The sequence below is a fragment of the Falco rusticolus genome, chromosome 5, assembly GCF_015220075.1.
Source record: "Falco rusticolus isolate bFalRus1 chromosome 5, bFalRus1.pri, whole genome shotgun sequence".
Classification (NCBI taxonomy): Eukaryota; Metazoa; Chordata; class Aves; order Falconiformes; family Falconidae; genus Falco; species Falco rusticolus.
In genome coordinates this window covers 52222582-52250286 of record NC_051191.1, presented here as the reverse complement: position 1 = coordinate 52250286, position 27705 = coordinate 52222582, and the positions used below count along the sequence as shown (strand labels likewise).

The window sequence follows — 27705 nt, the reverse complement described above, 5'->3', positions numbered from 1 at the left end:
ACTTTTTTTAGTATTTTTTTAAACACCAAATTTCATTTTGTTATCCTTGTTGAATAGTTTTTAGTGTTTATTTCCTTTTTATTTTACCATTGCTAATGCACCAAGCAAATATATTTGCTATACAAACTGTTTTAAGTGTTAGTGTAGGGGGAGGAAAAATCACGTGACTTAGTTTTGTTCCATTTACATAGATTTGTTATTGTTAAAAAGGCACCCAAATTTGTTCTCACCCAGGAGTTGCTCCTCTGATTAAAAAAAAAAAAAAAAAAAAAAATTCAGGCTCTGTCATTGTAGAGATTGTATGCTGTAGTTCTGCGTACCAGGGTAGAAGTAAATTCTAGAAGCTGTTTCCATCTGATTTGACAGCTTGTTGCTGTTAAACTTATCTACTCTTAGAAAATGATTTTTTGCTAACAGTTGCTGTCAGTAGGAGGTCCCTTCTTCAGCAGACAATGAAAATACCAACTAATAGTGCAGTGAGGAAAAGCAGTTATAATACTTGTAGTAAACTAGGTAAAGAAACTGTACTTCCCTCAAAAAGGATGCAGTAAACCAGTATTTTTCATGATTATTAATATTTTTGTATCACTAGTAGTGACTGGAGACAAAAGGAGAAGAAATATTTTAAAGTATGACATTCTTCAAATATGCTTATTATTATGGAGCTTACATTATTATTAATGTATATATACAGTGTATATTACATATATATACACATCATATATAATACAGTATACATAACAAAATACATTGACAAGAAGCTGGGTTCTTTTGTAATACCTTTAGAGCTTTATTTTCCATAGCTATTGCTCTGGCACACAGCTTGCTCACCACACTCTTTTATGCCTCCTAAATAGTGTGTGTTTTAACAAACACCACATTGGGCATTTAAAAGTACTTTGAGCATTTGGGATTGCATTTCAATGTTTTGGTGCATATATTCTTTTTTTTTAAATATGCAATTTGGCAGTAAAACTCCAACTAATCTTTAGGCCAATAGGCCAAAATATTACTCTGCACAGTAATTATTTCTTGCTCTTTTGGCTCATTTAACTTCAACAGTAATAAAATCACTCTAAAAGTGGTAAAGGTCTGACTCAAATAACATTGCAGCGAATGGAAGATGCTGTTTTCAAAAAACAAGGCTTAAGAGGGAAAGCAGTTTCAGTGCACAGATTGTTATAAACCAGCAGATTTTAAAACTATAAAACCTGCTAATAGTTATGCATAGAAGTTTTGCCTATTGTCACTGTTGATAAATAACCCTAATTATCACTGTTAATAAATAAGTGATATAAGCCTAGCATCTGGAATTAGGTATTCATGAGTTTGTTTTAATTTTGCTAATGGACTCTTCTTTAGCCTTTGAACAAGCACCTTCGATCTTAATTTCTCCCTCTGGAATGGAACTCATACTACCTACTTCTATTGGGCAGTGGATCATTTGTAAAAAATTTTGGTGATTCATTGTCGTATTAAAACCTCTCCACATTTATGACAGTGTAATGCCCCTATGAAACTAGTTGCTAAATAAATATCAGGATACATAGTCATTATGGTGATTTTTGGCATAGTTTTTAGTCAACTTTTTTAGATGTAATTGTCAAAGAAATATAGCACCAACTAATATAAATTTTCCCAACACCTTCACCAGAACTTTCCAGAATTTAATCTTTTGATTAAAAGTTATGTGGGTGTTTCCCTTGAATTCTATTGCAGTTTTCAACTTTGGTCAGAAACTGAAGTTTGGCTGTTTTTTGAAGAAGAAATTACTGTAAAGTGAAGAAAATATCGTAGTATACCTTCTGTCAGTGGTATGAAATGTTTCCATCCATCAGTAATAGCCCTTGTAACAGCTACTGTATAGGGAAATGGACCCAATAATGACATTATCTTATTATAACCTTGAAATTTTTTACTTGTATATTAAAAATAATTGATGATATAAATGTATATGGCTATATAAGTCTGTTATTGCTGTATATAAATTATGTAGGATATACCATGAAAAAAATTGGCGTCTTCGTTCACGACAAATATGGCAGAATTCAAAAGATAAATGTTGTACAGGATGCTTCAGCGTTCTTGAAATAAATAGGACATACTTTTTCTATATGCCACTTGTAACACCTTTAAAAGAGAAAGCTCAACTAGTAAGTGAACCACATAGAATTACTTGAAAGTTAAATAAAAAGACTACTCTCTGACAATAGTGTAGGGCTGTCTGAATGAGGAGTGGTACTGCTGCCCTGGATGATTAGAAAGTGTTGAAGGAATGGGTATCAACAGGCAGCGCAGCCTCAGCAAAACTGTCTGGTTATGCTAAATGTGTTGGAGAGCTGAAGGAAAGTGTTTTACCCTTCAGTTCAAAGTCTGAATTTATTCTCCAGTGACAGTGTTCTCTCAGTTCTTCAGTCGTGCTGTAATTTCCTCTGAAACCCAAGTCACTGTAGGATATCTGCTTCTCCTTCAGCAGGATATCAGAAAACCTCATATTCTTCTTTTTTACCTACACACACACACATATATATATAACCAGAAACAAGGATACTAATATTTTTTTTTTCCATGAGTGTATTCCAAGAGCGTCTCTAATCTGTGAATCCTAAATAGCAGGGGGATAGGAAGAGAATCTCTTACTAACTACTACCTAGATTTCCACACCCCCCCCCCCCACCCCCCCCCCCTTGTGTATACTAAGAATTTAAAGAAATAAACAAATTTGAGACATGGACTTTATTACTCTGTTTTGAGACATGGACTCATCACACTGTTATTTCTTCCTCTGCCTTTCCTGAAGTGATCTGCAAAATTACTCAACAAACTAATCTATGCTAAAAACTACAGTGCAAAAAACCCACCACCCTTAGTCAAGGAGGGATTCGTTTTGGCAAGATTTTTTTAAATTATTTTTTTGATAGCATATCAAATGAAATGGATTATCTTTGGTATTTTCTTTGCCAGAAAATGGTAGATTTTATTTTCCAGCTCAATTAAATATCAGGCCTTCAGTCCATATTGTGTGTTCTGTGGAACTAGTCTGTTTTGTTTTTTGGGGTTTTTGGTGGTTTTTTTTTTTTTTTTGAGGGAAAGTGTTATTATTAATTAGAAGAAAATGAGATTATTCATGTTGATTCTCAAGCTGAGCATGTTTGTTCAAATGCATTAGATAGTCATCCGAGTGTTTCATGGTTTTACCTTTTTTCAAAATATGTGAACTGTGAAAAATTTTTCTTTACATAATTATTTTTATGATGGGTTACAAGTCTTTAATTTCCTATCTATAATGGGTTTCATACCGGTACACACTGAGGTTCTATTGCATAACTATGGTAGAGAAACTAACTTTTAGTGTGGACAAGACAGATATTTACATACATGCCTCTTTCTACACAGCCAGAAGAGGTATAATGACAAATACAAGTATTTTATTAAGATTTCCGATACCCTTCCTTTGTAACAGGGAGTTTTATTAACACTTATGTTTGGACTGTCATCATTGCCAGCCCTCATGCATGCAAAAGTTAAATGAGGACTGATGTAATTGTAGTATGCGCAAAAGTTTTGCATGTAGTTTTGTTTTAAATTACAGAAAGGATAACAAAATAGAGGGACTGAATGCTCAGTGTCATTTCCTTCTCTTTTCTTGCATGCTCCAGCACACTGAACTGTTCTTTCAGTTCTTAAAGCACAGAAGATGTTTATAATATGGAGTATTAAAAATGCTAGTTAATAACTCTAGTGTCTTTAATCAGTTTCACTACTGGCAAAAAATGAAGGAGGTCATTTTATGACACACCTTCTTCCCTGTCACCTCTGTTTCCGTAGCAGTGTGGTTATGTATTGGCTGGCAAAGCTTCACAGGCTCTGTCTTGTCTTAAGAAGTGATTTAAAACAAAACAAACAAAACCATACAACTTGAAGTGTCACTAAAGGTCTGCTTCCTGGATATGCACTAATTTGCCTTTTCCAAGTCTGACATACGTTGTTTGAGTACTCTGACGATTCCCTTGGTTTGACAAACCCTAGTACTGATTTCCACCCCCCTCCCCGTGGCTCTGCTGGCATATTTCCAGGAGACTGTCCTCTCTGTTCCCCTTTTCCTGGAAAGGAGCCAACAGGTTCCATCTACTTTCAGCTTTGAGGACCAGGGCTGTCATTTCAGTCAGTTAAGTGCACCTTTCCATTTCTGCAGGGGGCTAGCTCACAGTTCACCAGGTCACCACTCAGGATGTGCCTGATAATTTTGAAATGTATCATAGATACGTTGTTTCTTAAAGTGATAACTGCTGTTTAAAAAGTTACATAATTTGACAGATTGAGTACATGGTCACCTGCTTGCCTGAGTCAGTTTGATGCTCTGAAGAGATCCTCAGGGTTAATTCTGCAGTGTCTGGGGTGCCCCGAGGTCTCCTCTCTTCCACTTGTGTTTTTCTGCTCCCTTGGCCTCCTCTCACTTTCTGGCATGACTTGAGTCCATTGCCTCTACAAAGTACACTACTTTTTATCATGAGAGTTTCAGGTCAGCTCTGTTCACTGCTTTGTTCCTGACCCTTGTGAAGTTTCATGATATGGGAACTTCATGGCAGTAATGGCTTATTGTGTTCACACACTTGCAGTGCAGGTATAGCTAACAAAGCTGTGCAGCAAAGGTGTGATGGGGTCCTGCTGTGAGAACAGTGACTAGGTTAGATGTTACAGGTACTATGGTCTACCTTTCCTCCTTTTTTTTTTTTTCCTTTTTTTTTCGTAACCTGGATCAGTTTGTCTGATTCATACCATAGCCTTCCCAAAAATCTTTTTAGCGTGAGTGGCAAGGTGGCCAAACTGAATAGCCTGGAGGGTGACAGGTGCAGGAATTCCTTAAAATGGTAATTCCACCAGAGCTGCTGTGTCATGAAACACTGCCTCGAAGTAATCTCCGACAGTTATCTACTTTGACAACAGGATTTCCACTGAAATAAAATATAATCTATGTTTATCAGTCTTTTGTTGCTACCTTTCTGTCAGGTGAAAAGCTGTTTCCTGATGTGTTGTGATTTCCAGCGCAGCTTGGAAAGCAGAAAACTGCTGCATTGTCGACGTGTCTGTAATCTTGCAGTTTTAGCTTAATCAGAATATCTTTGGCAGAGTTGCAACATTAAACAAAACTGAATTGTACAAAGATTAGTAAATGGGAGGATGTATCCAGAACAATGTGGGTGTTGTTTTGGTGTGAGTTTATTTGTAAAGAACACCTCCAAAGTTGCAGTGAGCTTGTGATTTCTGGTTTGAATCTTTTTAGAGGTTCTGCAGTATGAGCACTGACTTTATGGGCTGTGTGGTTTACACGACAGCTTTGCCTGGAGTATTATCTGTCTTTTGTGGGAGAAGTAGAAGGATTGTCCATATAGCACACTGGCTGCGCTGAGGCAGCTCCTGGGAGATGTGAGATGGTACTTCCATCTGAGAGATGAGTGGTTGGAAAGCTTGGTTCTTCCTGAACTTGTCTGTTGATGAATACTGAGTGAGGGCTATGCTGTTCAGAGTTTCTAGAATGTTACCTTGAAAGTGTTCTACATTGTTGGTATATAACTAAAAACAGTAAGGAAGCATTATCCAATCCTGTGGCACCTCAAACAAAGGTAGCGGCAAGAACTTCTTCATACAGTAGTCTGTCATGTGGTGAATCAGGGTGTCTGGGAGAAGCAGGAGTATGTGAGCATACATATCATTTTACTTTGACGTCTTGTTTTATTCTGAGTGCTCACTAAAGACTCTGTTAATGTGACGTTTAATATTCAGCCAGATTGTGGAGCGCTCACACATTTGAAATTAGGTTCATTAAAGATAATGGGATTATAAAAATCTGCAAGTATGTCCTAGGCAGAACAAGGAGTCCATACTCTAGACTAAACAGGGTATAATGGTGAAGCCTAAGAACACTTTACCAGCTGCGCAGTCTCATCCCTCACGTTCATTGAGCTGACAGAGACACTGTGCTATCTTTTGAGGAGGAACAGTTAATTTTCTGTAATGTAGCAAAGGGAGTGGGTATATCAGGCAGTGATGGTGAGCATAGTAGATTGTGTCATGCATTCATACCCATTTGCATCAGGGTTTCAAAACTAAGAAGCAGAACTGAAGCACTGCCTGCCAAAAGTCAGTTGGTTCAGTACCCATGCTGACATGGTGTTGGATAGCTTTCGGAAATCTACATAGTTTTCAATTATGTTTTTCTTTCACTTGCTGTCATTCCAAAAGTCCTGGAATTGATCAACAAATTAAGTGTTGAACAAACAATATAAATAACACTCTTAATGAAAATAATAATAATATATAAAAGGAGGTGGTGAATCTCTAATACGGTCTGTCTTAACATTACTGCATACCCACTGATATATATATATATATGGAAATAAATATGTAAAGTAGATTAATAAATTATGGGCATATAGAAACCATTTATCCCTTTGGGAAACAAGAAAAAAATGATATGAATGAATTTGCAACATTTTGAAAAGAATCGTTATTTCTTTGGAATAATAGGAAAAATACAAATATCTTGTACAAACTGTAATGCAGAACTTATGCAAAACATGTTCCACATTCAAAGTAGTAACCTTTATCATTTATATGAACTGTTTTGTCCTCGGACCACTTAAGAAACATGTTCTGATTGATTTTCTGAATATCTTTATGAGAGAGTGTGTGTCTGTGCTGTAGAAAAACTATTCAAAATATTGAGCTCTCTTCATTGCCTTTTTCTGAGTGTGCAGCTGAGCTTTCAGAATTTTTACTGGGGAAACCTATCATGCCTCCATTCGTGAAACTCTTTCCCCCTCTATAACAAAGTGATTGCCTGATGAAATGTGAATGCTAAAGACTGGAGCACCACTCTGCTTTATCAAGTAGTATCCTTGAAAAGAAAAAGCTGTAAGCTGCTGATGAATCTAACCTTTCGACAAGGAGGAAAAGGTGTTGTTCTTTATAGCTATGTTTATAACCTTTCAAATGTGAATGATGTGCTGTGCTGTGTGACGTGAACCAGTGCTGTGCTCTTTCTTCATGTGCTACCCACCAAAGGTAATTTGGAATATGTGGATATTGGGTATTGGAAACTTGTTGACCTCTGTTGCAAGTCTCAGCCTTTTTTTTTTCCTTTTATTTTTTCAGTAGGATGAATTTTCTATTTACAATAGAAATATTGATGTTTCTTAATGTTTCAACTTATTTCTTGTGTATTTCTCATGACGTAGACCATGCTCAAAATTCCTCAAGACTCAAAGGGATGTCAGATATTACAGGTGTTTTTTTAAAAAAATGAATTTTTATTTTTTTTTAACCAAATGCAAGCTTTGTCTGCTCCCAAATGTGTTTTAGGAAGGGTGAGCCTTCAACAATGTCAAAATATTAAGATTAAAATATAAAATGCTAACACAAATGTCAATATAACCACAGTGTTTAAACTGAGTAACTTGGTTTTCTTGGCCCTCATTTTGTGAGAATACTTATAATATGGGGAAATGTTCCTTACATCTCTCTTCTGTATTGCAAGAACACTTTATTTTCTTTTATATTTATGTAATATTTATTTTATTTTATTTATTTTCAGTTCCATTTTATGTATGTTATGTTATATGCAGTCATCCAAATAAGTGTCTTACCAGTGATAATGGCTAGGAATTTCAGCAGGTTTTGAGAAGCATGCTTCTTTGGAGCTTTATGGCATCTGTTGGACCCACATGTTTAATCATCTTTGATGACTCTTGAAATCAAATCTCTGCAAAGTAAACAGGAGAGCAGAACCAACTTTTTCACGAATTCTGGAGTACTGATGGTTTAGGTGTAAAATAGTAGGGGAATATGGAGGAGCTGCACTGTTCATCAACCTGATGAGGGTTGTGATACGAATCAACATTACTTTCACAAAGTAAAAGTAAAAACACCTCTAAAGTGTTGATAACTATGTTGATAAGCACCGAAGTTCTCCTTCCACTCCATTTTTAGCAAGGGTGCAATGATATCCCCCTCCTCCCATGGCTGATATGTCCTTGGTAATACTTGCTCCCCTCTCTTGTCCTTTGCCATACACGGCAGGTAGGCTTCCTTTCCAAGAGGGAAGACAGAGATCAGTACTACTTGGAATTAACAAAAAAAAGGCAAATGCTGTTTCTCTATTGAAGTTGAACATTAAAGGCATTTACAACTTTTTTATACTTTGAAGTAGGACAGATTTTTTTTTTTTTTAATTACTTTTGCTGTCCCCCCTCTGTAATGGTAACATGCGAATATTTACATTGCTAAAGAAATTGTTACAGCTCTGAAATGAGTTATTTGTTCAAATACCAGATTCAGATCTCTGCTAGAGGTTTTTTTTTTACAATTGGGGATTTAGTTTCTGAGAACTTCGACTGTTTTGAGATTCCTGTGGTAGTGTTCCTTATCATAAATGCTGCCCAGGAGCATCTATTTTACGGCTGTTACATGGGAGCATAAATGCAGTTGTGAAAATAGAGAACAACAGACCTCTTCCAGAACTTCCAAAAACCAGATGTCATCGGAATAATAATAATCAAAACTGATGAATTATTTTTTTTCTGGACCAGCATCTCTTCATCTCTAAACTCTGTTTATGAAAAAATAGAGATGAGAATTGTTATGCATTCTCTTCTTTTTCATAGATGAGTCAGGAGAAATGCAGAAGGATTGTAAAGAAAGGGAATGTAGCCTGAAACTGCTGTTGTTAATTTCACAAGCTAAAGAATAATAAATAATACACAAATATCACAAAAGCTCCATAGAAGTTTTCTTGGCTTGATGTACATTTTTCTGTGAACAAAAGTTGTTACTTTGGAACTGTTGACAAGTTGATTACAAATGACTTGGCTGTTCCCTAAATACTTCAGTCTTTGTTCAAGTGGTTTGTTTCACTCAAGTAATAATCTAGTTCACATTTTCTAATGCATTCATCAATTTATATTTTAACTTCTATTTTGTGAATAAATCTGATAGTTTAAGGTGAGAACAGTATTACAAAACTTCAGTAATTTGTTGATGTGAACTATGAATGTCATATATCAATTTATTTAACTCTGAGTCCTAAATTGTATTTCATCAGTTTTCAAGCATGTCTGCTCCTAGTAAGGTTTAAAAAAGGCAGCGTTTGCCCCCTGGCATAACATACTGGGAAAGACAGCATTTTCCTTTTCTTTATTATATTGTTTTTTTAATTTTAGAGGGTTACATTTCAGTGATTTAATAAGGGATTTTAGTTGGGTTTTTTCCCTCTTTTCCTCTCAGTGTTCCAGCAGAGGTGTTTGAGAACAGATGTGTTAATAGGTTGTGAGTTTCAAAATAGATTTGATTATTATCCCATATTTTATGGATTATATGTGGGTGATTGGTAGGAAGGAGAATCCTCCTTTAGTACTTTGGGTTATCTTTGTTAATGATTTGTGATTATTTTTAAATTTTTTTTTTAAAGCAAACTTGGATCAAGTAATCAATATACATGCTTTTACACCACGTGAGTGCTTTTGTCTGAAACTTTACTTTGTTGCTTTGTTATTGCCATTTCACTGAATGGCATAGCGTGATCCTTGATTCAGTAGAAAGGGAAAGATTTATTTAAATGAAGATATTTGCACACATTCATTTCCATTTCTCGTTTGTTTTCATAATTCAATTGCAATCTGAAAGCTCAACTGTTCTCTTTATTAACATGTGTTTCTTAAATCCAGGCAGATTAGATTGGACATTGTTCCTGCTTTGCTGCTGTTTGTCTTGCTCTCTTCCTGTATGAAAGTTCTTAGAGAAGGTTTAATATGCCAACCTGGTATTTTTCAGGCTTGTTAAATCTTAATCCTCAGTTTCAATGATTGAGAATTCAATAGTTGAGAAATTAATCATGTTAAATTTGAAGTTGAAATTTGTCATATTCATTTTCATTTTGAAAGCAATTAAATGCCTGAGAACTTGACCTGCTGTGCCACTACAAGGTGGCATAAATGTAATCTTTAAAGTTTACTAGACGTCTAGTTTGATATGGCCAAAATGATAACACAATTGTTTATTTTCCTAATTAGTGCTATGTAATTTTCCTGCTATTTATTTAAAAGCACAGCAACAAAACCCCTTTAAAACATTCCATTCTCCTGCAAAGAAATGTACCTAGCATAGAAATTCTCAAGCATTAGGAAATTTTTCAGTTTATAATTGGCTTAGGAAACAAGATTAGTTTTTAATATATACATGTATATTGAGTATGGATAATATATTCATTTACATTGAGTATGGAAAAGTAGGCAATGAACTAATATTTGAATGGATTGACTGTTTTGTAGGTGTGTGAGATATGTGAATGTTACCTTTGTTCCCATGTTAAGATGGAGTATTATTTCTAAAAGACCTGGGACTGTTTTGGTCTCCTTGTTGGTGCACAGGGAATTAAGCAGCAGGCAAAAAGTATATATTACAAAGCTGTTTCATTTGCAGCTTGTTTTTTCTCTTGTGCTGCATAGGGTCTTTGATAGAGGAAACATTGAATACCATTAAATTGTGGTATACATATACCTTAGTATCTTCTTAATATTAAGTGTTCCCTTTTGCATTTTCAGGTATTACAGTTTTTATATGAAAAAAAAATACATAAAAATAAGTGACATAGAAATCTATTTTAAATTCCAGAATTACTGACCTAGTTTCTTTTTCTTTTGAGAATATTAGTTTTTAATTTTGTAGCATGTACAGATGGAAAACTTGTGTGCTGAAATTCAGTTGGAGTCACAGGGTATGTTTTTAATAGGGTTGTGGCTACATTCAGGTATAGTTTTGTTTCTGTTTCTGAATGTACACATAGTTGAACCAGTGTTGTTACCATTTTGCAGGACAAATTTGTCTTGAGATATAGATTGAGAAACTGGATGCCAGAGATGATGTTAATAATTTAAAATCTTTGTTTTTCCTAAGGTTAGTTGCACTACTTAAGACAGAAAAGGAGTGAAGTTCCTTGAGTAGCTGATGTAGCCTCTTTTCCATGTAGACCATCCTCTGTCTTCTCCCTCTCATACACCCACAAGCAAGAGGATGTGTTTGCTGGAGATAATAGGTGTCTGTAACTTCTAGGGCTATGAGTATGATCTCTAAAAATAAGCATTTGTTCTAATAAACCGTTCTGTGTAGCGTAGTTTCCAGACAGCACTAGGTCATTTGTCTAACTAAGTCTGTGTTTAAATAGGTGTGAAAATTTGTACGAAGCTTTTATAGTTTGGGGTAGTAAAGAGACCATGGTTTTCATGTTTCTTTTAATGATAAATTGTGAGATTATAGTTTTTTATGCTTGCTATTTTCTGCTACTATCACTACATCTAGTGTATCACACTAATCATTGCAAATCATTCGCAGTTTTACAAGTTTAGACGAAGCTTAAGTGGAATACATTTCAACTGAAATAACGCAGATTAAATATTGATTGATATTAAAAACTTAACACAGATTATTTTGCAGAATGTAAATAAAGTATTGCCTTAAAAATTGTATTAATTCCAATAAATAATAAAGCATACAGCATGAAATGAAATTTAGAGGAGAAACTGTTACAGTTAATGGTTAATAGGGTTTTTTAACAGATAAAAAGATGAACTGTATCATTCTTCTATACATACTTTCATTTACTGAGCTTCGAAGTAGTTGACAGCAAATAACTATATATCAGGAAATGGTTATCAGTAGTCCAAATGGTCATTTTATGTAATGCTCGGTTACAGCAGATTAGAGTGGAAGGAAAAGTAGCTACAGATTATATGGAACATACAGCTATGGGAAATTGGATGGTCATGTACTGCAGAAGCAACATCAGAATGTGTTTTCACAAATGAGTTTTTTAAAAAATATTAAATCTGTGTTTTTCTTACAAGCGTTAATGCTTACACGCTGGCTTGTCACCTTAGTTGCTACTTCTGAAATGTTTTCTACATGTGAAAAAGAATAGTAGCCGGTAATGGGGAAATAAATTCAGAATCCTGCATATATGCTAGCAAAGAGTATAAATATTGAGTGAATCTGAGAATATCTTTAGCAGCTTTATTTCATTAAACCAGAGATGATGGAATATTTTTGTGACTTTTGTCGATTTAGTGATAAATAACTTGAATTATTTCTCATCTTATCAAATACAGTGCTAAAGTGAAGTGACTCACAGTAGTGATCGCTTCTTTTCTCATGGAAATATTAAATTTATTTTTTTATTTGTCTTCACAGAATACATTGTACACAGTTAGATGACATTATTTTTGTGAATCCTAAAAGGTTTCTATCAGTTGTTTTCCCAGTAATTTTTAGTTTATTCTGCTCAGAGGAAAATGCTCTATTTGTTGCTGTTCCCATCCCTGTGGCAGGATGCTTCTGCAGCAAACCACAGCAGTTTGAAAACAATGCCCTTTCTAAGGAAAAAACCCACATATCTGAAATAATTATTATTTAGCAGTGTTATGTTAAAACTACATTGAAGGTTTGCATTACTCAGGATCGATATAAGTTCCTGTAAAAAAAATGGCTTGAGTAACTGAAGCAGCAGAGTTTGACTGCTACTTGAGCTAATGTTTATGGTTAGTGCATCTGGAGGGACGAATAGTTTACCATATATTGTATGTTTGATGGAAAGGACATGCATCATCTTTCCATTATTCTTGCTCATAAAAAAAATAATTGTGAAATTAGAATTTTTTTATGAAACAACTTTGATGTATTTATAAGTATAATGTGGTTTTTTTCATGTATACATGTAGACTGTGATTATAATGCCGGTTAAATTAGCTTCCTAAATTGTGAATAACATGGGCTGTGTTTTCTATAAAATGTTAGTTCCCGTTTCTTTTGTAAGTACAGTTTTTGTGCCACTCAACAAAACTGCAAAGGGAACACATGTGGAGCCTTACATATTTTTTTACCTCAAGTCCTTTATAGATGGGATATAAAAGCACGTTGTATAACATAATAAATTGTGTGGAGAGGAACCACATGTTTTCCAAGTAGAAAAACTGCATTTTAGTATTCTGTGTAGTGTGTTTATATCCATATGGCGTATTTCTAATCCTGGTTACTTACCTAACTGTTCTTTCAACTCCTGCATCATTTGTCACATGTTCATACTTCAGTGAGTGCTGTGTCTACTCTAGGAAGATTTCTTGCTCTTTAGAGTAGATAGGCTTAAAAAAAAAAAAGGGGGGGGGGGGGGGGCGGCAAAAAATATGAAGATGTCCCAGTTCCATATTTCACTCTGGGGAATTTTATTTGGAGGTGATACAGAATAAAATGGCCCTTTCCTTTTGCTATAGTAGTTTCCAAAGCATAGACACACTTTTTTTAAAAGTTCCTTTTCCCACCTAAAAGCTATGTATACAGAATATATGCAAAACACCACTACGAAACATGAGTCTCACAGTAAGATTAAGAGATCCAGAGAACTGAGGGGAAAAAACCCAACCAACCTCCCCTTCCATGAAAATAGTTTCTTTGTTGTTTGTCTCCTTGAGGAACTTCCTGATAGTCGGATACTCTGTCACGTGTAATTGGATTGTAGCTCTTTCTGAATACTGTTTTCTCCTCTTGACAGCATGGGGTAACCTTGGAAATGTTCTGAAGAGCCAGAGCAAGATTTCTGAAGCTGAAAGCGCCTATAGAAATGCCTTGTACTACCGCAGCAACATGGCTGATATGCTTTACAATTTGTAAGTATGCGTGGGGTTGGATCATCTGTGAAAGCTGTTGTGAATGGAGCTATTGATTAACTTGCAGGAAATGGAGGTGATGTTAGCTGTTGCTTTGTAATAGTCATTTCATTAATCATGCTCCTTAAACTATAGGGTGGACAGGACCTTTCCTTAGTCAACATTATTGCATATTCATGTATTGGGTATGGAGAAAGTAAACTTACGGACCTGCTTGCTTTAAAAGAAGGAAAAAAAAAAACCCACAATGAATGAAGTACACATAAATGAGCTGGCAACATTAGCATTCCATCTGTTTCTGACTCAGCTAAAATATAGAGGTGTTATTTAGACTACTTTTTTAAGTCTGAGGAACACTTGGTATGTAGAGTGGGTATAAGCATTTCGTAGCATAAACCAGTACCCCTCAGTTAGCTCCAGAGGTCTGAAATGTTAAAATAGCAAGTCACTTTTCTCCTGTGACTGACTTCAGAGCAGCATAGGTTCAAGAAAGTTTTGTTACTAGAATCCTGTTGTAGGTGGGTGAGTGAATCAATACCATGAACATCAAGGTAGTTACACAGCAAGGCAAAAGATTTTCCAACTCATTAACAGACCAAATCATGGACATGGAAACTAGCATCATGCTGATCTTCTCACAGAGGCAGGGTCATGCCTTGCACCCCAGCGTGGAGAGGGCTGATTCTCTGCGTGTCCTGGCTGGGCATCTCTCCTGCTCCCCACTCAGCACTGCTTGTTGTGCTGGTGCTCACCCACCCTTCCCCTCTTGCCATCACCTACCCAGCCCGACCCCCGGCGCGGGGCTCTGCTGCGAGGCAGGCTCATCACCCCCAGTAGCCATATGCTGTTGTTTCATGAAGTGTGCAGAGAAAAAAAACCAGTTGGCTGCTGTTTATTATGTAATAGTTTGAAAATAATACCCTGTGTGCAGTAGAAAAGTATGTGAGTGAAACAATGTGTGCAAAACCGAAATGCAAATAGTAAGCCTGTTTAAATAAATAAATAAACAATTAATGTTCTGCTTGTGGGTGCAGTTTAAAATAGTCATTTGTAATATCTGAAACTGAAGTTTGCCATATAGACTTTTTCTACTTTTTTCCTTATTTAACAAGGAATAAGTAGCCCATTTCATTAATATGCCTTATCGTTAAACATACTGGAAACTCAAAATATTTTAATGATAGAGTTTCTCTTCCAAATTCAAATTCATATCTCAAAATATGTATATTTTTAATAAGTATACAATTATATAAATATTCACATAACTTTTTTTGTCTCTGTTGGGCAGTGTAGAGTGTGAAAAGCATATTTTTAAGAAGAAATTCCTTCTACTCACATTTTTAAAATAACTTCTGAACCCAGCAGAAGATTGTAGGGAAAAAAATGACAAGATTGAAACTCCTAAATTTCTCATATGCCATTCATTTTGGGGATGAAAATTATAACTGTTAAAATTTTTGTATGCCTATACAGTACTTTTGTCGCTTACTCGCTGTGTCATAGAGGGAAACAAGTTAATACCAGGGTAAGAAGATGAAAGGGGGTTGAACAATAAAGACAGGGATATAAAAGAAATCAGATTTCAGTTATTTTGCTGTTCTCAGAACAAGATGATAATGGTTCAGCTTGAAGGTTTGTAGGCATATATGTTGTATATAATTTCTGTTGAACAGAAAATTTCTTGGAATTCTGTTAAATTTGTATAAAAGGAATTTAACTGAAATGCTAGTTGGAATATATAGGGTATGAAGTTATCTTACATATACCTGTGAAATAAAGGAGGTGTATTCAGAGGAAGTGTTTGCTCTGTATTATGTGTATGTTTATGCATATGCAAAAAAGGATCTCTAATTCTTAACCTTTCTAGTATTATCTTGAATGCAATAGAATCCTTTTATCTTTTCTTTTTTTTTTTTTTAAAGGTTCACAAACCTGTTAGTTATTCAATAGAAACTGAAAAATTGCATATATATTTTTTTTTGGTTTTGTATTCTTTCCCTGTGTTGGCTACTTCCACATCCAGCATGAAAACTAGGTAGTGAATGGAGTGCATATTACAAGACCGCAGACAAATCTTATTATTTTAAGCTTAAACTCTGAAGGGCTCCCTTGCACGTTCAGCCCATCCCCATCCTTGGCATGCAGTACTATGGAAGCCTTTTACTGTAATGAACATAGACGTCTTATGCATGCTTACAAGAGGCCAGTTAGATTTTCTGTTTCTGGTTTTTAGTCTGTGCATTTGAAACTGAAACAGTCATTTAAAAGAAATTTAGAAAAAAACCACCCTTAAAGTCAGTTCTAATTACTATATTTTGGCCATAATATTATCATAAGTATATTGTAATCTCACATGCTCTTTATTGTTTCTTAGACCTTATGCCTCAGTATTTGATACCGATCAGTTGGCACATGCAGCACAGTGTTCACACACAGCAATAACAAATCAAAGTGCTATCTGATTGAGGAACAAATTATTAAGGATTAACTCACAGGTTTTAATGGGTAACAATCAAAGAGAGAAACTACATAAACAGAAGCATCTGATGATCTCTCTTCCCTTCTTTTTCAAGAAACTAAAATGGGAGATTGGCTTAGCAGTTGCCTGTTAATGCATTAAAATATAGAGAATTTAAGATTAGATGAATGGCTGACTTCAGCATTATATTTTTATTTAATGTTTGTTACACCTCATGGCTCTGAGTTACAGCTTCTTTTGCCATTTAAGACAATTTAAACTGCAGTAATTTGGATTACATAATTATATAATCTCCATTTGATGGTTTATCTGATTCTGAACATGTCATTTCCCATAGTGTTCAAATGTGTCAATTCTGTAACCTTAAATATTTTCCTAAACTTTTAGAGATAAGAAGAATGCTTTTATTATTAATTTTATTTATACAAAACAAAAGAGGGGAGGGGGAAGCTCTTGCTAACATTGATATAGGGTAGGTTCTGTAGATGTGGGTTAAAATGGGTGTATTCTGTTGCTGTTTTTTCAGGTCCAAATAAGTGTAAGTGAAACTTATGCATAGCTTTTACCTCAGGATAGCTTGTAAGCTGGCTTGTCTTGAAGATAGGATCTGTGGCCTGGAATGGAAAAAACCTGAGCTCAGGCCAAGGACTTGAATTCTTCTTTGGAACCTGGTTTTCTGAATGTCTCATGAAAAAATCAGAGGCTAAATGCCTGGCAACTCCAAAATAATTTGAGATTTTTGTAGCAGCTTAAGTGCAGAAAGAATTTAAGTTGTTGTTTTATACTGTAAATGGAGATTGTGTTGTGTTATGATATGACTTTAATAAGGTAGTTTGTACTTCAAATATACATATAAAGCGGCTTCCTATAAATAGCTTCTCTGACATCTTGACACTGCATTGCAGGTAATTTTTACAAATAAATCCCAAAGCCAACCTCTGAAAGCTACGTAGTACTGCTGATTTCAGCTAGATTTCATCGGGTAGTAAATCAGCATAAACTGAGATTTTCTTCTAAGTTTTTTTGATTGGTGGCTTGGTTTTTTTGTGTGTGTGTTTTTTGTTTGTTTGTTTGTTTGGCTGTGAACAGGGGAATCCATGATTTTAATACTGTGAGGTACCAAGGACAGAGCTGTAGAAAACCAGTACTTTGTTCTTCCAAACCAGGCAACATTCAGCAGATTAAACCCAAACTATTTTTAGTTTGGTTTGTCTTTTCATTATTTTTTTTTCTTTATGACTGTTACTTAAAGCTCATGGGTTTTTTTGTATTGTTTCAAATTGCTTCTAATTAATGCCTGAAGTAAAATTGCTTATCAGTCAAGAGACAGTTTTGCATACATTATTTCACTTTTATTTAGGCTTTGCTGTGCTTCAAGTATTCTCTTGTCATCCATATTAGTAGTCTTCATTCCTTGACTTTCTCAGCTGATTTTAGGGATGTTTGCTATCTCACATAAATATTGAATAGTCCTTTAACATGATACTAATTACTTTAAATAGTGTATTTTTGGAGTATATAATGCCCTATAAAAGATAATTTCTACCAAAGAGCTATCCCCTTGCTTCTCTCCCAAAATCTCTCATTTTGCCTTTAGTGATATAGGGCTGTGTATACAAGTTTGTTATGAAAATAATTCCTTTGAATAAGTTCAAAGCATGAATTTCCATAAAATTTACTTTGGGTTTTATGTCAATAAATGTGGGTTTCTTAGATTTCTGTTAGGTAAAGTCTTCAATAGTAGCTGAAATTTTAATTCTGTGAAGTCTGGTATTGCCGGAGTGTTTAATATACAAAGTTAACTCTGCATCCTTGGGCAAAAATCAATATGAACAAAGTTTTTTCTTGTCTGTAATTGTTAGCCTATACAACATCTGAAATTGTGTTCCCTCTCCTTTTGCCTTTTAAGGGCGCTGGCATAAAAATCTCCTTTTCTGAGCTATCAGAGATGAAAAGCACTAAAAGCAGACTAGCCTACAAACCTATGTTAAACTGTGTTTGAACCTGCCCCAGACAAGTTTGCTGCATCAGTTCTTGTGGTAGGAAATGAGTCAAGGTTATGGTTCCTCTTCCTTGATAGCCCAGATAGTTTTTATAATGCAGGATGCTGAGTTAAAAAGCAGAGGATGTGTCCTCTGCTGTCTAAGTACTTGATTATTTTTTCCTCAGCTGTGAATGCAAACTTGTTACAAACCTGTTTGGAGTTAATCTCTGCTTTGCCAGCTAGTTCTTCCTCTATTGAAGACAGTAGCTGAAATCCATGTCTTCCTGTGACCGAAGCTGTCTTGGTAAAATCTTGCTGTATTGTGAGACCAGCTCTTGAGGTAGAACCCAAAGGTCACTTGGGTGACTGCTGGTATCCTGCAATGTAGAACTCTGCACTGGGACTCTTTGTAGGGCCTGTATGAAGAACAGATATTTTTGTAAGTAAGATTGAGAGCTAGAATTAACTCAGTGACCCAGCTATTCATTTACATTCCTTGATATTGGAAATTGTGGTGGTTCGTAGTCCTTAGGGAAATGTTATGCATTTTATAAAATTAGGAAAATGATTGTGGACTCTGCCATTCAATTTCATAAAAGGCCGCTCTTGTAAGTTCTCTCCAGTTCTCAACCTATGTTGACTTCCAGGGCACATGACGGGGAATAGAGATCTTGTTTGCTGTCACCGCACACCGCTGCCTGGTGTCCAGAGGAGGGAGAAAGACTGGAGCAATGCTACTCCTCATCCCTATGGCAGCCCTCCCACTTTCAAGGAAAGGGGGGTTGTCAGGTGATGCAGTGCTGAAATGGTAGTAATGTCAAGCAAACTGCCCCAGTAACAAAGAAAAGACCAGAAATAGATTTGCCAACCAATTTGCTTGCATTAGAAAGCTCTTCCCTACAAATGGAAGAACATGACAAAGTTTTGACTGCACTATCTGAAAGATTAGAGGTTGTTTTGGGGGGGGGTGGTTTGTTTTGATTTTTTTTTTTTTTTTTTTTTTACACTAACAGGGTTATGGATGACTGCGCTTGGTGAGTTCTGCAAAGGGAATGTTCATTCTGCGTTAGTGCGTACTGGGTATATTTGGGTTCTTATTGATTAAAAAAGGATTTTTCTTCCATTTACATTCTTGCTAACAAGATGTTACTGGAAAACATTAAACATCTTCCTTGTTCGTACTGTTCCTTAATGATTGGCTTTCTTGTTAATAAAACCTAGTTGTAGACTCTTACAAAATGTTAGCACTCATTTGATTGAGTAGCTAAATGGCTGGCTGACTTGAAAAACCCACCCAACCAAAACAAAACCCAACAAAAAAAGCCTTGATTAATGACCCAACTTAACAGTTTCATGTACTGGGCTGCTGTAGCATTCGTACCTGGCTTTCTACCCACTAGTCTTGCAAATGACAGCAAAAGACTCGCCTTAGGCAAAGCACATCTTCTATTGCTGCGTGGTTGGAGATACATCTGTGTGAGGAATAAAAGAGGATTTTCTTCCATTTCTTTCTTTGCCAGCATAGCATTCAGGTAAACATAATTCTTTGTAGATAATCCCACCTGAAATCAATGGGATGAATGTAGCTTGAGGCATAGATGAACTGCAGTCATGGCAAAATGGGTAACAGGCCCTGTATTAGCTGTTATCAACCAGTAAACAACATTGGTTAAACTATTAGATTAATTTATTTCAATATTGTACCTGGCTTGAAAATTTTATAAATATTTCACTAACATACGTTTTAAAATTGATGACAGTTTCATGTGGATTGAGCTTGGTCAGTTTATGCCAGCTTTAGTCACTGAGGTGTCTGCTTTGTAAGTAGACCAGCTGGCTTTAATAGGACTACAGCAGGAAGAAAATAGTTTGTAACTTGATGAAAACAGTAGACTGTCTACTCCCTGTTTATATTTTGTGACTGCTTTCCAGTTCCCAAAAACGGTTTTGTGCATTAGTATTCAGTGACTTTAGGTCAAAACCAAGGCAGAGAAAGAAGGCAGGGAGATTTTTCAAGTTGATGGTCAAGCAAGATGAGTAAATGTTGGCAGTTTAAAGAACTCGGAATGGTTGCAAAGAACTCATTTCAGGGAAATGTTTTCCTGCATATATTTAAATAAGCAAGTCTATCTATAGAAGAGACGTGCGTTATTTCTAGATAGCCAGAGCTTGCTTCTCATTTTTTTCTTCTTTTTATTTTTCTTCCCATTAGAGAGGATTCTGAGACACTTTCTAAGTCACTGGGTGAAGTCTGCTACTCTTGCAAGTAGTTGGCACGTATCCTCCATTTTATAAATGATTCACACTTCACTGTAAAATTACGTGGAAGCAATGCAGGCAAAAAGTCCTGTTGTAAGGTTCCAGAATCTTACTGCTGTGATAGTTAGAACTTGACTCCTAATTAATCCCAAATTAATTAATGGACAATTTATACCTGTTTACTTTGTATTCTATGGTTTACGTAGCTTTTTCTTTTCTAATTAATTTCATCCCTCTGTGTTTCTGGGGATAAACTATATTCTTCCACAGTACTAGTCTTACTAGGCTAGAGGAGCCACTGAGTTCCTGCTCACCATCTCTCCATCTGCTAGAATTCAGTTTTTTCCAGTTATGTCAGTAAACTTTCTTTGAACTGAAGTTCCATCTTTCAATTAATGTTTTATGTGCCTTACTGGCAGGTGGGAGCTGGACTGGAGGAAAAAAAAAAAGAGTTTTGGAACTTCAAACTTAAAGCAACTGCTCCTGTGTTTTGTTTTTTTGGGGGGCATTTTGGGGTTATGCTTTTTTTATTTATTGACCTTGGTATATTAGCAACTGTAGAAAGTTTATTAAAAAGTACCAGAAGACTTTAAGTTCTTCATCCAAGTTTATCACTCGAGCTTACTCTTCTGTATCAAGCATCCTTATTTCAAGAATGTGCTTTCCTTTGTTCATCATTGTGTAAGGAAGAAGGAAGGCTTTAGGTCTGTATAACCACAAAAGATGGGTACTTACTCAATGTGTGCCAGTTGCTTCTCTCCACCCAGTGGCTTATGTTCAATGTTTGTGCTGTACTGCTGCTTTTGTGTTCTTTCCCTCTGCTCCTTCTCCCCTCTGCCAGCAACCTGCAAAGAGCAGTTATTATTTCAAAGTGTAAACAAAGAAGAGGAAGAACAGATCCACTCCTGGCTATGGGAGAAGCTTTATGTTGCTGTCTGCCCCAGCCACTGCAAGGGGTGAGCTACTGGAGACTCAGCAGTGCCTGCAAGTTGTGAACTCCAGCTAAGGGACGTTCTTCTGCATGTAGAAATTGGTTATTCAGAGCAAACTCCACCCCCCCCCCCCCCCCCCCATTTACTATAGCCAAAGGAAGTGGTGGTATGAGATAAAAATAAACTGTCTCCTTTGACAGAAAAAGGAGTAGAACTATATATTTGTTGAGCTTTACAAATGCACCCTGAGCTTTTAAAAGATGTTGTCAATGTAATAAAGGATAGTAATAAGAATGACAAGCAAACTTTAGATTGTTTGATTGTGCATTTAGATAAGTTTACTAGTTTTGGGAAGTATTGGCTAAACATCTAGTCTTCCCCCCACCAAAAAAAAAAAAAAAAAAAAAGATGGAATTATGCATAGACCAAACCTTTTTTAGGAGTTTGCCATTTTTTCCAGACCATCAATCCATTATCACTCCTTACCAGGTGATTGGAAAGTAACTAATTAACTAATTTTTGTGTAAAAGTTTTGAGAGTCAGTAGATGAGGTACCACAGATTCAATCAGCCACTGCCAGTTTTTCAACCCCAGCAGTCAGCTGGCAGATGATGGGTTGTATAAGGAAGAAGGAATTTGGATTATAAAAATGTGGCTGAACAAACAGATGCTAAGATCTTCAAGGAGGTCCCTGACTTTCATTGTTACAGCCTGTGGGTTTCACTTCATCTGCCTCTGTTGTTGTTTCTCTATTCTGTAGCAAGTCAGCTTGTTTCTTGCAGGTTTAGCTTACTATGGTAGTTATGCACCTATTAGCTCCCAGCTTTTGATACCACAACTTCTTTCTGTTCAACCATGGTCAGTTTGCTTGAAGGATATTTTGCAATTCTCTAGGTGAATTGGCATAGAAAAAAAAATATTTCAAATTTTGCCCTCTATGTATCTTTATAAAGACACTTCAGTTTTATTTTTAGTGATTTTAAAGTAATTCTGAGTATCTTGATGAAAATTTTCTGGCTGGAATGTAGTGAATACTAAAGCATGTGAAAATAAGACATAGGAGACCTATTAAACTTTACTCTCATGACTGGCCTCTGTTAAGAAGTGAAGGAGACTACAAAGTCAACTCCCATGAAAAAGGAAGCATTTCTGTGACAAAATAACCCATACTTCACCAATTTCTGAAGGAGAAGGAAAGAATATATCATCAAACTTCCAGCTGAAGCTTGTTGAAGAGTTGTTAATAATAACTTAGCAGACTGCAAAGGTAATTGTTTTCAGCCTCTAAGCTTCTCTGGAAAAAAAGCTTTAAGTGTTGAATGGACCCTTTCATTAGTATTTTCTCTAATGACCTCTTTGCAATCATGTAATGAAGGAAGGACATGCTTCCTTCAGATTTTCCTCACTTGAGCCCATCTCTTTGCTTCACGTTCATCTTGACAACAGTGAAAAATTTTAAAGGTCAGATGCTTTCAGAGGCAACCCTGGGACTTGTTGCCTCAACTTGGAGTTGTTGGAGCAGCTGGCAGAGAGCCTGGAGAACAAGATCCCTGCTCTGCTCCCAGGGCCCTGGCCTTGGGCTGCTGTTCCTTCACTGGCCCTGCTGTCTCTGCTGATCAGGTCCACTGGTTTAGCAATGTGGTATCAAGGCTGAACTGTGCTGTTCCTCAGAACCTCAGGTCTGCCTCTCAAATGTGGTGCCTAGCTGAAAATCAGCATGATTTTTGTCTTGGAAATGGCTTAGTTGCTGTGAAATGTAGTAATGGAAAGGAGAATATAGGACCTGAGGACTTGCAGGTTTTCTTGAACTAATTTTGAAATAAACAGTAGTTTTGTCATTTGATCCTGGGGCTTATTTTTTTCTTTGCTCAAAAGGTAAATATTTATAAGAAGGTAGTGGTGTTTTACTTGTAGAAACTGGAGACCGAAGCAAATATTGAACTATTGCTCATTTATATTCCTTCTGTGTGGAGAATGAGACAGCAGACCTCTGGAAGTAACAGTGAGGAGTAATGAAGTTAGAAACTGGGATTATAATACTTGCTTTAAAAAAAGTAGTAGGACATTTCATAGACAGTATTAATTTTGGCGGAAACTAAATTTGAAGTGTTTGGGTGTAGTTTCAGTTGCATGTTGTGAGTAATCAGAGGTTGGTGAGCATGTTTTTATGACTACATTTTTCTGAGATTAATGCTAAAGAGAATCTGATTATTTTTTTTTTTTTTTTAATCTTGGAAGTGAAATAACTGCTCCTTAAAGTCTTCTAATATTCACTGTAAATTCAGGAATGCTTTGCAAGTTTAATGCAATGTTCATCATCTTAACTTTTTATCTATTTAAAAAACTGTTTATCCCTTCATAGGTGAACATCCAAAGTAGTTCTCTTTCAGAAGCATACTTTCCTAAGTGTTAATTTTATTCAACTAAAAATATTATTTTTTAATTTTCCTTTAAGCCTTTTCTTGACTTTGTTTAATCTGAAACTAGACCTAGACATTCATAAATCTAGTCATTTTTGTACTGCCAGAAGCCACAGGGAAAACCAGCAATCAATCAGAACCAGTTTCACAAGGAGAGAAGCAGTTTCATGCCTTATCAAGAATTTTTGATTATATCTTTTTCTTCTTTTTATTTTACAAAACCTCATAAGTACAAATAAAACACTAATTATTTGCTGGAATTCAGCACTCAAATCTTGCATCTGAGCAGCCTGGGCTTTTAGGCAAAGGAAGAAGAGAGGGGGCAGAGAGAGAATATGTCTGCTAATGGAACAACTTTTAAAAGAAAAAAAAGTCTTCTGGAAGAGTAGTGGGGGAAAAAAAGACCTTAAATGATCAAGTAATTAATCAAGAGTGCCAGTACTAGAGCATGTCGTGAATACAGAAGATTTGGTAATAATTAGATCTTAACGTTCTTATAATCCAAAAAGCACAAGTGTTTTACAGTTTACAAAGTAATTTATTTTGTTCAAGTTGAGGAATTACTGTATTACTTAATATATGAATTATTTATTCTAGAACTAAAATAAGAATCAAATTTCTTTGACAAATTTGTCCAAAAATTGTAAGAATATTATTTTTTAAAAAGAAATAAGAAGCAGCTTAAATGTCAGACCATGCAAGTCATTTTTTTGTTAATTCTACTGCCATCAATAGGATACTGGATCAAAATACCGTAACAATAGTAATTTCCCTTGGACTAATTACAGTCTATAAAAGTTTTTAGAGTAAACAAAATTCATGTTCTGGAAAACTTAGAAAACATCGTTAGTATCCTGACCATCATACCCCTTGCCACCTGCAAGACACTTGACAGTAGTTAAAAAACTTCGTGCCATGCCAAGAAGTATCCTGAATTTTATTTCCTGATTGCTCACATTACTGGAAGTACCAACTACATGTAATTTTTGTTAATATTAAGTGATTTACTACCTAATTGAAGTTACTTGAGGGACAGTTTCAAAAGTGAGGCTGTGTGGGACTGATAGACTGTACAGAAAAAAGAGGATATATTCCTCCACTCTTAAATCCTGACTCAGTGATAGGAAGCAAACAACTTAGATGGTGGTTATTTCTTTAGCTAACTGCCCTATTCTTTTCTTCTCCTGAAGTCTACTGGTTTAATTCACAAAGTTTTCCTGAGACTTTGGAGGGAAAAAATCTTTTCTGATTGGAGACTGGAGATGGAAAAAGTCCAAGCTCCTCTACCATTCAAAAAGCTATCAGCAGATAAAGGCATAGAGGAAGAAGAGAAAATTGCTGTAGGTTAGTGGAACTACAAATAGATATGATAACCTTCTGACCTAAAACAAATAGCTACATTTATTTTTTCCTGGTTACTTTGAGGTATAAGAAGAGGGACATCTACCCCTGGATAACAGGGCCTGAGGCTCCACTCTGAAATGACTAATTTTTAAGGATTTTAAATCCTTTGGATCTTAATACATTTACATATGCTTTTTTTTCAGTCTTCTAAAACTTTGGGAACGCTATAACGCTTTGAGTTTTCATTTAAGCGTGCAATTCTAAATTAATGTCAATGATGTCCAGAGCACTGATTTTCAGGCATTTTTATTGGTGGCTTTTGTAATGCACAAAGATGTAATTGTAATTCCCAAAGATGCTTGTCTTAAAAGCTTTAATTAAAGCCCATGGATTATGAAACTAACTGAGAACTGGAAGTATTTGGTATAATTTTTGATATCTCTTCAGTTATTAAATTTGTTCAGGCCAGAAAAAATTAAACTAATGTAGGTGCTTAGCCATACAGTGAATAATGTAGTGAAATTGCTCAACCAAAGGGGGCTCGTTAAGGTGATACATGTGAAGTGTTAAGTGGTTAATTTTATTGTGTGTTTCAAAAATATCTGGTTTTTCAAGTCAAGAAAAGATGACAGGCTAAACATGAATGTCTTAGTTACAAATACCTCCACCATACTCCATCTGCTTTAAAAACTCACAATTTACCATTTTCTTAACTGAGTAAATGAATTTCTTGGTTTCCAAGAAAGCCAAAACTATTGCATTTAACATCTGCTTTGTTAAAGCCATATGGATGCACCTGATGTCTCTGAACTAATCCTGTTTTCACACAAAATAATTTTGCCACTAATTTGATAGTAACATGCAGAGTTGATATACTTCTGAAATACCAGTCAGCATATTTTTCTTTACTTTAGTTTTGTTTTCAATATTTATCTTGAAGTTACTCTTTGCAGTAACCTCCCTCTCTCTTTTTTCTTTTTCTTTTTTTTTCTTTTTTTTTCTTTCTTTTTTTTTTGTCCTTATGCAGAGGATTACTACTTCAGGAAAACAGCAGGTTTTCAGAGGCATTGCATTACTATAAACTGGCAATTGGTAGCAGACCCACACTAGCTTGTAAGTATTTCAACTGTACAAGCTTGCATAATACTGACTATAGCTTTTTAAGGAAATCTTCCTGCTCTTCAATAACACTTTATTTTTTTTTCAGAAGTTTTTCATTCTGAAAGCAAAAGGTGAAATTGTGCACTTCTCAGTTGAAAGCAAGCGTTTATTAGTCAACAACTACATTTATTGTGGTGCAGGGAAGAAGCAGCTGATGAATTAGCATTGGGCGGCACTGCTAGAACCTAAAATGTATCTGATCTGGGGTGGTGAGCCATATATGCTACTACCCAAAATTTTCAGGCTTCTGTTTGCTGTTTCTTAGAGCTGGTCCCTGATTTTTATGGTATGTGGTGTGAGTGAATAATACAAATATTTTTGAAGTCCTTTCATTTTTCCTTTCTTACTTGGGAGAAATGGGGAATAATCCATAGGATGTTGCCAAATCGGATGGTTCCAAAATTAAGTGGGTGCTTTTTAAGATTGCTGACTTCTTTCTAGCTTCAGTATTAAGTCTTATATATGTATATATAAATATAGATGTATATATTTTTGTAACATTTCAAACAATGGCACTATATACTCGATACAGTCCTAATTAGAGCACCCTGCCTAACCAGTGTCCTCTTCCCTCCTTCCTTAACCTTTATACCCACTTTCTGCTTTCCTTATCTCTGAACTTTTAGCTGTTATATGTTCCTCTTTATGTCAGTGAGTGATCTGTATTATACAAAAGGCAAATTAGATAACCATGGGATCTCCTTCAGATATCAATTTGAAGTAAAACAAAGATTAGATAAAACATCATGGAGCCCCATTTAAAGATAACATTATTTCCCTCTTCACAGCTGCCTATTTAAATACTGGCATCATCCTGATGAACCAAGGGAAGACAGAAGAAGCCAGGAGGACTTTCCTGAAGTGTTCAGAGATCCCTGATGAAAATCTGAAAGATCCTCATGCTCATAAAAGCTCTGTTACTAGCTGTCTTTATAACTTAGGAAAACTTTTTCATGAACAAGGACACTATGAGGTAAGACTCCAGATTTGTCTACAATATCATTATAAAACCTTCATTCATAAATAATACCTATTGCTTCCAGCCAGACTTTCAAAAGACATCACAGGCACAAATTGATTGAATTACACTTAATCAAGATTAGCATTCTCTACAGAGAATATTTATTCTCCACAGCCACAGGTGTGACAATGTTAATTAGCAGTGTGATGTTCTGATGTCAGAGTCAGCATTAGCAGTGGTCACATCTGATATGTGTTAGTTCATTCTTCTTGGCTTTGTCCCCGTCACTGATATGCAAAGGATATAGCCTGATTACAGACCAGCCAACCTAAAGTGTACTGGCTTTTTAATTCAAAATAAAGCCCATCTTCAGCTGAAAACGTGCAATTATGTTTGTTTCTGCATCTCCAAAATCAAGACCTAGTTGAAACAATTCAAAACTTCAGTGATTAAAAA

At 35.6% G+C, this 27705-nt stretch overlaps 1 protein-coding gene across 1 annotated transcript in view; it reads left to right on the top strand.

Moving 5' to 3' along the window:
• Positions 1-27705, top strand: part of TMTC2 (transmembrane O-mannosyltransferase targeting cadherins 2) — a 254191-nt gene that overhangs the window by 149273 nt on the left and 77213 nt on the right. The window contains exons 4-6 of the mRNA XM_037389907.1: positions 13595-13709; positions 26155-26240; positions 27077-27261. Coding sequence (XP_037245804.1) covers positions 13595-13709; positions 26155-26240; positions 27077-27261 — 386 coding nt within the window. The remainder of the gene's footprint in view (positions 1-13594; positions 13710-26154; positions 26241-27076; positions 27262-27705) is intronic.